Raw genomic sequence first — 14,177 nt, 5'->3', positions numbered from 1 at the left:
GTCCTTCACCGGCTAATAGCGTATGCCCCTTAACATACTGTGATGCTCAATTTAACAAACGTGGTGGTTGCTCGGAGATACGGAGTAAAACTCCTCGAACTGAAACGTTCGAGATACGAGCTGCATTGACCGACTGGTCAATGTTGGAAGTTCATTCTTAAATGCAATCTGGTAGAATCACCTGTATGTATATGCAAATTAATGTTAAAATAATTGACGTTAATTTTCAATTCACTGGCCACGATGCACAAATCATTGCGATAACTTTGTTATGGGAACGTTTAGATAACGAACTGGAGAGCGATATGGTTGTCGTCGCTCTGGCGTTCGGACACCTGGTGTGCAATATTTCCATAAATGATCGAAGAATACACTTGATTCAGTTCCAAATAACTAAAGAACATAGTCTTTGTATATTAATAAGTAAGAAAGAAACACTGAGAATCCAGGTACGAAATATACGACGAGTACATATATACAGTTCAGAAAGTGAATAAGTTCCTTGTCATTCACTAAAATGTTCTCACCACAAAACGTTTCATATATATATATATATATATATATATATATATATATGAGTGAACGATAAAAGACTTCTTTGTCCTATTGTGTGGGAAGAAAACAGTTCCCACCGAAGAAAGAAATTATTTGCGTCGCAGAAATAAAGTATAAATCAAAGAATAATTGCTGTCTTCACGAAATATACAGAGCGTTCACGAAAATTACTTCTATAACCTGGTGACGGTTATATGTTCTCTAGATTATTTACTTTGTGAGTAATTAGAGCCATCTGTTAACTATAAGAGCAATCAGCAGCAGTGCAGTCACATACTTCTGTGAGACTGCTTTAACAGTCTGCAGTTAAAAGGGTTAATATTGAATACTACGAAGACCTGATTCAACAGTACATTCTAATTTAATGAACAGTTTTTTTAAAAAATTAATGGATTAAGTGTAATGAGCATTATTAATTATATGTCAACATTTCGAGTTTGTCCTTTTCGTTACTTAACTAAAATTATCCATTCGTAACTAGAAAGCTCAGCCGAAGATGGCAGCCTCGACCACCGAAAATTCAGCACCAATTACAAACAAAAACTGAACACTCGAAAATGTAATTACTAATTTTGTAGGTATTTAAACTATTATGAAAAGAATGAACGCGGACCAGATATACTCTAAATATGGATATTACTAAATGTGAACTTAGAAAATAAACAGATCAGAATCGATTAGTTCACTCGAATTGCCAGCTTACTCCCATTATTATCCATATAAACCCTTCAAAAAATTTAATTATTAGAACGCTATTTTCGTAAATGAAGACACGGTTTCATTACCGGTAGCTTCCTTTGAGTTTGTTAAATTAAATATTTAATTTTATTTATTTTGAAGTACCAGTGTAATACTTTAAAAGCAATGAATTCTTTATTATTAACTAGTTTACACATCAGTAACTTAAAAACTATACGAATGTACTAACAAACTAGGGACATGCTAAATTTCGTCTCCCAAGAAGACTGAACTTACAACTGACATGCTTATTAATTAACGCATTAAATAAGTCGAGTGTACTTCAAAACTTGTTTAGACAAACTACAATAATTGAAGTTCCCATCAGTTTTCTAAAAACTTCCTAAGTAAACTCCCAGGATGATACTTTAAAATTGATATCTATTACATATGGTACAATATGGGCCAATGGCATGCTGCAAATTAAAAGTTAATCTCATAAATTCATATTATTACTTCTATAATTCCGTAACTTAATCTCATACACAGTTTTGTTGTACAGATAGCACGACCTTTAGCAATTTTCCAAATCTGATCGTTTGTGATTTCCAATAAAGCCTAATATCTTTAAAATTATCATCGAAAATACAAATTATTCTAATATTTATCTTCTCCTACTTCTATTATTAATTATTCGAATACTTTCGTATTTCGGAGGTAATTAATATAATCAACTTATAATTAATGTAACTAACAAGGGACACTCGCGAACTTGAACAGGAGAAACTGGATGAAATGTTCTACAGTAACTAATTCGAGATCGCTGAATCCAGTGGTGATCGTCGTTTCCATGTTAAATCAAGCAGTCAAGCAGTAACGGCGCCAGTGTATGGAATATAGGCCAATTTTCTAGAGAAAGTATTAGAAGAAACTCTAAAATTAAAATGCTCAATGCAGTCAACATGATAAACGATCGAATCAACAACATGTGGAACCTCATGTGAATGCCTTGCGTTAATCACAGTGTTGCCAACTCATTGAAAATCTTGTGTGAAAACAGTAATGGAAGAAAGTTTCAAAATAATGCGATGTATTGTAATACAGAACCGACACATTATTCGTGAATGAGATTTTCTCGTGTTATAAAACAATGTTGCTAACCTCATAAAGTACAAAAGAGGTAATAAACGTAAATTATAAAAATAATAAAAAAAAACTTAATCAAACAAGATTCCCAGAGGGGGCACAAATGGTTCGGATGTCACTTTAAACTGTAGGTCTCATCTTGGGACGTCATCATCATCCCATGGAGAGCAATGGCAAAACACCATGGGTTTACCTTGCCCAGGTACCTTCAGTTCAAAGACCTGCCTTCGAACAGAATAATACATCATCATCATCATACTTCATGAAGTTTGCAACACTGTTTTATAACATGACAAGGCCTCGTTCACGAATAATGTGTCGACTTCTTTAAGTATTACAATACATCGCATTATTATGACATTTTCTTCCATTACTATTTTCACACAAGATTTTCAATGAGTTGGCAACACTGTGATTAACGTAAGACATTCACATGAGCTCCTACATACTGCAGATTAAATCGTTAATCATATTTACTATATTGAGCATTTCAAATTTTCCGTTTCTTCTCATACTTTCTCTAGAAAATTGGCCTATACTCCACGAACTGCTGCCATTATTGTTGACTGCTTGATTTTGCAAGGAAACGATTATTACCACTGGATTCAGTGACCTACAATTAGTTACTGTAGAACATTTCATCAGGTTTCTCGTGTTCAAGTTCGTGGGTCCCTTGTAAGTATACGTATATCTTATTTCAACTATTATAGTAATATTAACTACGAATACCAAACTAAAGGGAAGAATCACGGAAAGTTTTCAGAATCACACTGAAAAAAAAAAACAAAAAAAAAACAAAAAACATTATACTGTTTTACAGTACTTTTTATAAAATTTTGCAAAATACTATTTCATGAATATTTTGTAACTTTATAATCTGAAAATCAAAAATAAGAAGTACACTGTCATATTTTGCTGATAACAACAATATAGTTGAAAGTCCGATATTACAACACTGCTTTTATGTCCAAAGCAGTGTTACGTTTGATACCACCAAGTTAAAAGTGTTATTAGCAGCATGCAAAAAAATTATAATTTGAAAAAATAACATTTGTTTCCTTTACTAAAGCAATCGACCAGCGTTTTAGCACCTTAGGTTTTAGTTATGAGAATTTACTAAAGACAAACATTTCCTATCCTTTCCTTCAAACTTCAACCTAATCCGTGGCCAGAATCCAAGAAGTCTTATCAATAATTTGTGACCCAAACACTAATTAGCTGCATTCTATTGGCGTTCATGCCTGATAGATGAAACTATTGAAAAAATACAACTTACCAAAAAGCAAATGGAATCTATCTGTATTGATATCTTCTGCACTTTTCCCAGAGGTCGAATTCATTGTATTGAGAGTCATATTGGAATTTCCACCCACATCGTCATTCTCCTCTACATAAGCATTATCAAATCCTGTATCGTTTAACCACAGAGCAGCTGCATGAAGAATTGGAGGCCATGATGTTACATAATACTGTCTTGCAGACTCCATTGTATCATTAGTATAAAATGCTCCTCCATCATGCGGCAGCTGACTGGAAAATTCTACCAAAAAAAAAAAAGCATACAGTAACAAGTTAATAAAAACAAAAGAACATTCGCCAGAGTATTCTAAATCTTTATGAATAATTAGAGATATCGGGATTATTGCAACCGAGAAAATACAGTTAAGTAAAGACTTCAGATGTTTCCCTCCTAAATTTTTCTCGTCATCCAATTGAGAATGTTTCAGTATATATTGAGCTAATACAAGCTGTATCTGAAACTAACTTAACAAGCAAATAAAACATAAATGTCATATGTTAAATCACACATATAACGCGATTTTCTTGTAAGTACGTACCAATAATGAAGCAGAATTTAATAATTTAAAAAAATAGCGTTTCTACCTTTGCATTGTGCGACCGTAATTACCAAGAGCTTTCTAAAACAAAAACACTGTGATAACGCTAAATTAAATACGACCAATAAGAACACCATAATCAAGACAGAGGTACTCGCTATAGCCTATACACGCCGGGCAATCGGTTTGAAATGTATGTATGTATGTATGTATGTATTATTATTATTATTACATTTTAAGATAGCTTCATGTTATATGTACCATTATTATTTTAAGATGATGTTAGCTGAGGATTTAAGTGCTTTATGAAGGAAACACATACTTGGCAAACAATTGATATTATATTCTGCTCTGTGTGCAGAAACATATTTCATGTTAAAAGTTGCCTAAACTTTGGTCGTATTGCATATGAAATTTGTATGACGGAAGATATTTCAACATATAAATGCTAGGATTGCATTAGGAAACTGTGTACACAACATAGTGGTGACCCAAACTACTGGGAGGAATATGAAGATATCTGGTGTAGCAAATATCGGAATGAGTTTGATAGTGAGGAGGAATTAGATGATAATTCAATTTGTGATCCCAAATCCGGAATGAGAGTGAAAACTAACAACTGTTGCAGTGTTGTGTCGGTACATATATGAAACAAGTACTCATTGCTTTATAAACTGTCAATGAAAATTACACACCTCTACAGGCTGAAGTAATTTCGATTAAACAGGAAAACCTGAAATTAATTCAATTGTGAGATAAATCCATCAAAATAACAAATTTATCGTACGCAGAAACAGTAAACAAATCCCCACTGAATACAACACAGGTGCAAGAGCAACAACCTCACAATAACGGCAACACTGTACGTCAGTTCCCCGAGGCAAAACATAGACAGATGGCAACTTGTATGAAAAGCACGAGTAAGTAATAAGAAGCAGCTGGTAAGATAATATAATGTTTCGTGAAGCTAACAAAAATTTTAGGGAAAAAAATCAAAAGATTGCGATTTTGACTAATACTTACTTTTTGGATCTGGGGCCACAACATTTTTGAACGGCCCCTAAATCGAGCTTTCGTATTTTCTACGGAATAAGCACATCATACTGAGTTCAGTGATAGTTTGGCTTTGGCTTGGCTACATTATATATAGTCCTTCAGACATAAGGCATAGAAGAAAATTTTTTATCGAAATATATTGGATCTTTTGATCCAAAAACTAGGTCAGCTCTGGTGCAAGGGGAAAAAGTGAGTAATAAATTAAAAGTAAACAAGAAAATACCAATAAAAGCAGTTCTCGTCACAAAGCCTGAACTTACAATTACATATGAGGAATTAACAATTTTTAGTCTCAACATAGATGAATTTGCAAATTTTTGGAAATTTAAAACATTTTGAAAAAATATATTGCAAAGTTAGGTCGCTAAATTACTATAAATCTCTTTAACTGAAGGTCGTAATATACGAGTATACACTTACCAGGTGGTAAAGAAAGAAGCGCATGATCTTTTAAAGCTGCAAGCCAATATTTTGACAAGCTTACTAGTTCTGGTTGAACTAAATTCAACAAGCTTTCTCCTTTAAACTCGAACTCTCCAAAATCATCTTCACCATATGAGTCATCCAAGGATTTTTCCTTCTTAGTGGCTTCTACACTATTTTCATTTTCTGCCATTGCAACAATATATACCTGCAATTAAGTTCATTCTAGTAACAATACAGTACAAGGAGAAATAAAATTAAAAATTACAAAATAGGATATCAAAATGAAACACGAATAAAATGTGACACAAGATTTATGTAAAAACTTATGTCATTAGAACTCATTCTGTCAAGCTAATCGAATCATACGTAGAGTAAAAAGGTACAAAAAGCTATTATAATATAAACGTAGGTTCTGGTATAATAATGTTATTCTATTCAATGATTTGCAAGGGCACTCAAAAACCCTTTCCCTGCTTTATGAATTGATATGGTTATATTGATACTTACTGTCTTAATTTAAATAACCCCCTATGAGTGAAATTCATCTCACACACTGAAGCACAATACTTAAGATTTCTTACTGCTTTACCTTTAAGATTCCGGCCTCACACGAATCTCAATTACAGACATCAAAACAAAGATTAAAAAGTAACAACATGGATAAAGCTAAATAATGCAACGGAATCGCCAGGCTTGAACAGTGCATGGACTTTCTCATGACTCAATATAATACCTAAATTACGAACAAGAACATTCGTAAACTGATCAAGTTTGGTGAGTCCGTTCTTCATATACAGTTTTCTCTTATCTTCTTTTATCCTTATTCTGATATCGTGATGAAAATTGTGTATTCTAAGGAAAAGAAAATCGTATTTTGAGATCTTTGTAAGTAATAACTGCAACATTTGCTAATTTAATTAATTTATCTGAATATAATAAATTAAAAGCAAAACCATTACTAATGAAAAGAAGTCTGCAATCTTCTTACTTATGATATTCTGACTATTCATGAAAAGTATCAAAAGAAAAATGTGTTGAAAAACTTTTCTATGTCTACGTCAGTACTAACTAAAATTACAGTTCGATTACTGCCAAAGTATTATTTAAATATAAATTTACGTTAGAGATAATTCTCTTACAATGACCACATACCTCTGCCCATGCTTTTAAGATTGAAAGCTTCTCTAACGTTGCTGAACTCTCATTATATAACTGTGTGGTTGAACCTCGATGTAATTTCGTGAGTGAAGAGACCAGCAGCTGATGTACCCTTCGTAAATCATTAAGGTCATGGGCAACCCCGCTTCCAATCCACGCACTACACACTTGACACGCTGCAGCAGTGACGTGGGAAGGAGTCTCCGGAGAAAAGGCTGGCCGCAAAGCTGCTCCCACCTGTTGTTTGTATTAATTAGGTTGAGTTAACAGTTATTGGGCGGAAAAAGCTTAAGGTTGAAATGCATCTTGGATGCGTAGCAGCTGTTTGTATTTACAACACTAAAAAATTAGATTTGGTAGTCAAGAGAATTAAAAAGAAGTTCCGATCAGTCACAGGATTTAAAATAGTAGTAATCAAGAGTTTATTCATCAATTACTTGGAATTAAAAAGAAAGATGTAATAAACGTCTATAGTAGAAATAAATAGATGAGAATGAAAACGTGACTACATGAGTGCTGAAGAACTAAACCAATGTTGTACAGTAAGGGATACTTCTGGACGGTACCCTTTTGCAATAAATTTCCGTATGGGTGTACCATCCAGAAGTGTCCCTTACTGTACAACCTAGCTTAATATAGACTGAGTAAGTTACGCATTTGTTGCTCAAATTAAAGAGAATGGTATTCACACAGTTATTCGAAGGAATAACACCACCTATAACAAACAATATTCATCATCTAGAAGAAGTAGAACATCTAATATTCTTACCATAGAACAAAATTCACAATTCAATTTTTATGAATCAAAATATATGTCTAGCTTTCCAGCTTATTAAAATAATGCTTCTTTACTCATTTTATTTATTACCTTAAATTTTCTGCGAACGATTCTCTACCTTCCATTTTTATTTTTCTTATTTACTTCACACTATTCTCTCAACAGGTTATGAACTTGTCCATTGCCAATCCTTTTCATTTGAAGTACTTTTTCCTTACAGTTGATTGAGGTATTTTTACTTCAGTCTCTTGGTTTCTTTTTGGAATGATACACTTCGACTTTAAGAGGTATCACCATTCAAGTAAGATACACTATTAAAAAAGCAAAGGCTCAAAGAAACCCTCAAATGCTTAGGATAATGCATACATTCAGTAGATTTCAATTGGCCGACAACAGCTTTCGGCCTTCGTACTTCTTTCTCTGAGTTCGGACGTTATAGCAAAACGAATGTTTTGCAGTGATATTCAAAGGGTAATAGGACCAATTACCTTGCAATATTATATTAAACAGTTCACGTAATTTATACGAACAGTATCAAAACCATATTTATAAAAAAAATCTACAAAACCCAAAATAAAAGCATGCGGATGTAGCTTAACTCTGAGACTGGCATACTAAGATTATCCACAACTGATATATCTGATTTAGTGAACAGGATATTTAAATATTAGTTTTTTGTCTGGCCAAGACCCGCTACTCTTGTCCAGTATTTTATAGAAGGCTGTTTGTATATAACGTCCGAGTACATGGGCTTTCGTTACAAGTAGTTTTGTTGGAACCTTCATGTTGATGATTATTTGAAATTCCTGGCAATCGGGACTGGCCCTTGGTTTCGGCAGCTGTCTCTGAAACAATCTTATGACTACTCTAAATTATACATAGTGTATGAACTGAGTTGATTTTGAGTTTAACGTCTCTTTCAGCAGCAAGGCTATATGAGACGGGACCTACTGATTAACGTGGAATCCGAACCACATGAGCTCCTGCCGGGAATCGACCCAGGTCTCCCACGCCAAACGCGCGTACTCTAACCGCTTAGCCACGAAGGAGCTCTACAGAGTGTATGATTCAATACTGTAGGATGTACTGGCTTACGAACTTCTTAAGATTTTAATCGAACATTGACCAGTAGGGAAATTACTGTGGAAGAGCTTCGAAAACTATTTAATAAACTGTTAAGAAGCTTGTAAAGCCCCTTAATACTATTACACGTTTCTTTTAAATTTGTCCTATAACGATAAAAGGAAACACAGGCAGTTCTTTCGTTACTGGTTTTAAATCACATACTCAGTATTTTCTTGGACCTTCCGGGAGAAATGTATTCTTTCAAAGTGTCTCTCGTCTTTCACCTACCACTTTTAATTTAAGACTCTTTGTTTCAAACGTGACTAGTTGCTTCCTGCTATCCGTTTAATCAACGAATGGTCTACACGATTCTTGTTATTTTCTGTATGTTCCCGATTAAGCCTCAGACTTCTGAATTACCTCGTGATTCCATGGTCAGTATACGCTCTCTGCGCAGGAAATCCAGGTTCGATTCCCAGTGGAGTTCCTTGGTTTAGATCCCACATTAAACTGCAGATCCTGACAAGAGACCTTAAACCCCAAATCATCCCAACAACAACAATCCAATCACTTATGATTATAACTGCAAACATTTCACGTTATTTAAAACATTACACAACCAAACAAGTACCGGATACACACGACTCCCTACCTGTGCTTGAAATTGTTCCAGGATAAGATGTCCAGGGAACTCGGGCTCTGGAACTCTGGCAAATTTGTCAATAACTTCTTGTAAAGTTTTCAGGCCTTCTAATCTTAAAGGATCCGAATCACTTGTTGCTGCCATAAAAGCCATTCTTACTAGATCCGATAAATGCAAAACCAAGTAATCACCTTGAAAAAGAAATCAAAAGTAGACATTACGATAACGAAATCAAATATCTGACAATAAACCTTGCATTTTCAAAGAACATTACATATAAAACTACCCACAAGTTAAAATACTGTACAACTCTGTTGTACTAATTTCCGTATATGAGCAACACATTAACCAGAATCAATTTTAAATTTTTGTAGCAAAAATTTCCAATGATTCTTAGAAAGTAATACTTTTCGTCGCAAGTAATAACATATGGAAGCTCCATTATCCTTTTGAACTAAATTTATTAGAACACGCGTTCTATATTACCACAAATACAGAATTCTAAGAGTAGCGTCTAATTTACATTTGAAATTACGTTTAAGATATATATATTTTTTCACAGAAATTATCAGTTATAATCCACTTCTAGTTTAGTCTAGTCAATATGTACATTAACCCGGAAAAAATCATAACAAGCTGAAATTCTGCACATATCTTTGGGAAGGTGTATATAACAACATACTAAAAATCCCGAAAAATCCGATGACGGGTTTGGCCGCCATATTGGAAAATGGCCGCCAAACTATGCTTTTTTAAAAGCAATAACTGGTTCTCACTTTAATAGCTATAACTCACGTTGTATTTGCACTATGGATGTTATTTTTACTTCATTTGAATAATAAAGGACTACGCTTACAGACACTTACTAGTCTCCTACACTCGGGGGAAAATCCCCGAACTTTCCCTTCTTCCGATTAATTTCAATCAGTTGACGATCTCGACCTCTGAGAGAAGCAATTAAGCTTGCATTAAATAATCATAATGATAGAAAAGAAATAAATATTTATACAACTGTTGTAGCAGGGTTCTATCGGAGGCCAGTTTATCCTTAATCTTATGCAAATCATCTACGAGTCACCAAATTCTCTTAATTTATCAATAGTAACACTTATAAGGAATAAAATATCTGATAACGAGCACAGTCTGCAATAGTTCCAATTATAGAGGCTTTTACAATGTTTTGATGTATCCGAAATGAAAGGCAATCATAATTTTAGAATTCGTTAACAACATAATGCCTTTTTCAATACAATGTTTCTAAATGCAGTCTGGATTTTGAATAACAATTATTACGTTTCAATAGTGTCCACGTTCGTATTTTCATCGGAATTGACTTCCTCTTAATATGAATTGGTGGAACCACTTCCAGTACAATGTACACACGAGAATATTCTGCACTTAAATACGTGTTCACATCCCTTCTCGCAGCTACAATATGTAAGTTAAAATAGAGAATCCAGAGGTAAAGCTTTCACTGTCATGATTGGTTCCGAACACGTTTCAATCCTCTGCGATCCCCACGAAGTAGGGAGTAACTTGTTACCCTTCCAGAGTTGTACCTGATGATAAACCCGAAATATGTGCTGATGGGCTGCTACACTGGCAGATGGCAAAGCTTCCAACTGAATTTTGCTTGTGACGGAATATTTTGCAATAGCTTTCATGAATGCTCGATAAAGCAGCTTATCTAAGGTAAGCACTGACCTTTCACCACCGTACAAAGTAAGAAGAAATAATTCACCAGGAGCAGTGACGGACTCAGAGATCGCATTCTCATCGTTGAAAATGCCGACTTGTTTTTGTAGGTCTTTGCGTTTCTTCAGCAAATGGTATGCCTTTCACTTTTCCTGGCGGTAAGGAGCTGATGATGTATCGCACCTGTGATAGCATATAAAAATGTTTCGAAGATTTTCTTGCAATTTTCTTGAAATGAAGGCTTTAGAAGGGACTTTTATCCTGCGAGGTTTAATAAATGTAGCATCTATAAAGGTAAACAAGAAAGTTTTGTCGCTTCTTCACCCACTATCTTCGAACATCGATATGTCACCTAAGACGTACCTGGAAGATCAAAAATAGTTCCCATCAGCATCGACGACCTTCTGCCAACGTTCTGGAAGGCCATGGATTCATCGCTGTAGAACGTAGTGGGTCGTGAAGTAAAGAAGATATCAAGTGCATTTTGCACCTCTACTAGGGTTTTGAACTGGAATCCTCTAAGGTGATTGTCCAACGAATGGAACAGGTGATAATCGGACGGTGCAATGTCCGGGGAGTATGGCAGATGCAATAATGTTTAACGTCTAAGGCGTAGAATAGTGTCCCGGGTCATCCTAACCACCCTATGGGGCTTAGCATTGTCCTGTAACAGGAAAACCCCTTTGCGATTCAGAAGTGCTGGCTCCAGAGTTTTGAGTTTTTCTTGAACACGGCTCAACTGCTGACAGTACACAGTTGCATTGATCCTCTGACCAGCTGGTGGCAGTTCCCGATGCACAATACCGCAACCAGTTCTTCAAACAAACAGAAGGACATTCTTCTGGTGCAGTGCTGGTTTCGGCTGTTTTAGAACCGGTACATGGGATGTTAACCAATGATGACGGCACCGTGGAGTCTCGTACAGGACCCACTTCTCATCACATGTCAATACCCTGTCCAGAAGTGGCTTCTTCCTCAGACGAGACAGCAAAAACACAGGTGTCTGCTCGCGTTGCCTTCTGGCCTGGAGTCAAAATCATGTGGGACCCATCGATTAAACTTGTGCATCCCAAGTTGATGGCTGACCTGCCGAATGGTTTCTCGACTCACTGAATTGTAGTCCCAGTTCCTCACACTGAATTGTAGTCCTAGTTCTGGCCACCGTTCGCCTCCGTTGCTGCCTGAAGATCTTCAGTTTGTACATGTGTTGGTCTTCCGGCACGTGGTGCGTCTTCAAGTGTTTCGTCACCGTCCTTAAACTTGTTAAACCACCGCTGTACTGTTCGCGTAGTCACGACGCCCTCACCAAAGACCTGGCATATCTTCCGCCCCGTTGCAGTGGCGTTTGACCCCAGTTTTGAACTTGTACAGCATATACGCCCTTATGACGCTCTTTGGAGGTCCCATGTTCATTCTGTTCTTACGCAAGTTCAAGGTGTAACTGAACTGCCACAACCAGGATATACCTACACCAACACCTGACCTTCACATTATCTTCATTCGCATTCAACTCACGGTGTGAGAGCCAATTGAACACAACCCTCCACAAAAAACGACAGAACCCTCTTGGTTATTTTTGTATTTCCTCACTTGCTAATGAGGCCAAAAGTACAAGCAGATCAATATGTTCTCCAATAATTAATATTGGATGTGACTGTTTGACAGAGTTCTATTGCTATACGCACAGTCTGGTATCTGCATCTCCAGAGGCTTGAAGAACACTGGTGCCAGAAGCCGTGAAATGCTTAGAAAGTATTTCAATAAATCTAGATTTGTTCTTTAGATTCGCAAGGAACTTCTCTTGAGATGTGACAACTGGCGTTGAAAAAGTAAACATAGCTGGGAAATGTAGCTTGACAGAATGCCTTATTCGCTCTATGCATAGTCAAGGAGTAGTACTTAATGAAGTTATTTGTTATTCCGATTCTATCACTGTGATTTCAATGACTTTTGGATGTTAAATTGTGTGTATTATGGTGTATTTAGTGTAAGTTTAATTGCTACTCTCAGAGGACGAGATTGTCAATTGATTAAGAGAAAGTAATCGGAAGAAGGGAAAGTTTGGGGATTTAAAAAAAAATCCCTCCGTTATTTCCCCTGTGTGTAATACACTGGTAAGTGTCTGAAAGCGTAGTCCTTTGTTATTCGAGTAAAATAAAAGTAACGTCAATAGTGCTAATACCACGTGAGTTATAGCTATTAAGGTAAGGACTTTTCAAAATCACTATTTAGTTGCCATTTTCCAATATGGCGGCCAAACCCGTCACAGGATTTTTTGGAATTTTTAGAATGTTGTTACATACACCTTCGCAAAGGTATGTGCAAAGTTTCAGGTTGTTATGATTTTTTTTTCTGGGCTAATATATAAGCAAACTAATTGGAAGAAGGGAAATTGTGGGGATTTTTAAAAGGAAATTCCTCCGTTACTTTCCGCATGTGAAATAAACTGGTAAGTGTAATGCATAGTCTGTAAGCCAAATCCCTTGTTATTCGAATGAAGTATTAAAAAAAATCAATAGTGCAAACACAACGTGAGTTATAGCTATTAAACTGAGAACCAGTTGTTATCTTGAAAAAACAAACTTTGGCCGCCATTTTCCACTATGGTGGCCAAACCCGTCATCGGATTTTTCGGGACTTTTAGTATGTTATTTATATACACCTTCCCAAACGTATGTGCAAAGTTTCAGCTTGTTATGATTTTTTTCTGGGTTTAGGTTTTTTTTATCTAATTTGACTGGACTAGTTATAATCTACTGTTTTAGCAGGACATGAATACATGCTCCTATCAGGTAACCCATATGAGTTTTATTCTAATATGATTGCGGAAAATAACGGAAACCACCTTGATAGATTTGACTGATGCTTAATAATTAATAATATTCGTTACATGTTTTCTTACAAGTTTTCTTACAATTTACAAGTTTTCTTACAAGACACGACTATAACATATATTTGTATATCCTGATATACTCGACAATATTTTAAATATGTTCAAAATATTTCTGGTTGCTATACACTCAGATATTTAACTCTATGGCCTATGGAACCCGGAGGTTCAATGCCGCGTTCACAAAAGCTCTCCACTGACTTCTATCCTTAGCTAACTGCATCAAGTTTCTACTTTGTATTCCAATCT

General features: G+C 35.5%; 1 protein-coding gene across 6 annotated transcripts in view; it reads right to left on the bottom strand.

Annotated features, from left to right (window-relative positions):
* The window catches only part of LOC145686057 (HEAT repeat-containing protein 5B), a 356,761-nt gene that overhangs the window by 42,939 nt on the left and 299,645 nt on the right, over positions 1 to 14,177 (bottom strand). For all 6 annotated transcript variants that reach the window (XM_081758948.1, XM_081758949.1, XM_081758950.1 and 3 more), the window contains 4 exons: positions 9,353 to 9,534; positions 6,852 to 7,094; positions 5,694 to 5,904; positions 3,656 to 3,919 (listed from right to left, as the gene is read on the bottom strand). In XM_081758948.1, coding sequence (XP_081615074.1) covers positions 3,656 to 3,919; positions 5,694 to 5,904; positions 6,852 to 7,094; positions 9,353 to 9,534 — 900 coding nt within the window. The remainder of the gene's footprint in view (positions 1 to 3,655; positions 3,920 to 5,693; positions 5,905 to 6,851; positions 7,095 to 9,352; positions 9,535 to 14,177) is intronic.

This window comes from Thermobia domestica, chromosome 5 (genome assembly GCF_964235325.1).
Source record: "Thermobia domestica chromosome 5, izTheDome1.hap1.1, whole genome shotgun sequence".
Taxonomy (NCBI): domain Eukaryota; kingdom Metazoa; phylum Arthropoda; class Insecta; order Zygentoma; family Lepismatidae; genus Thermobia; species Thermobia domestica.
The sequence above is the reverse complement of the archived record's forward strand: the minus strand, read 5'-3'. Positions and strand labels throughout refer to the sequence as shown.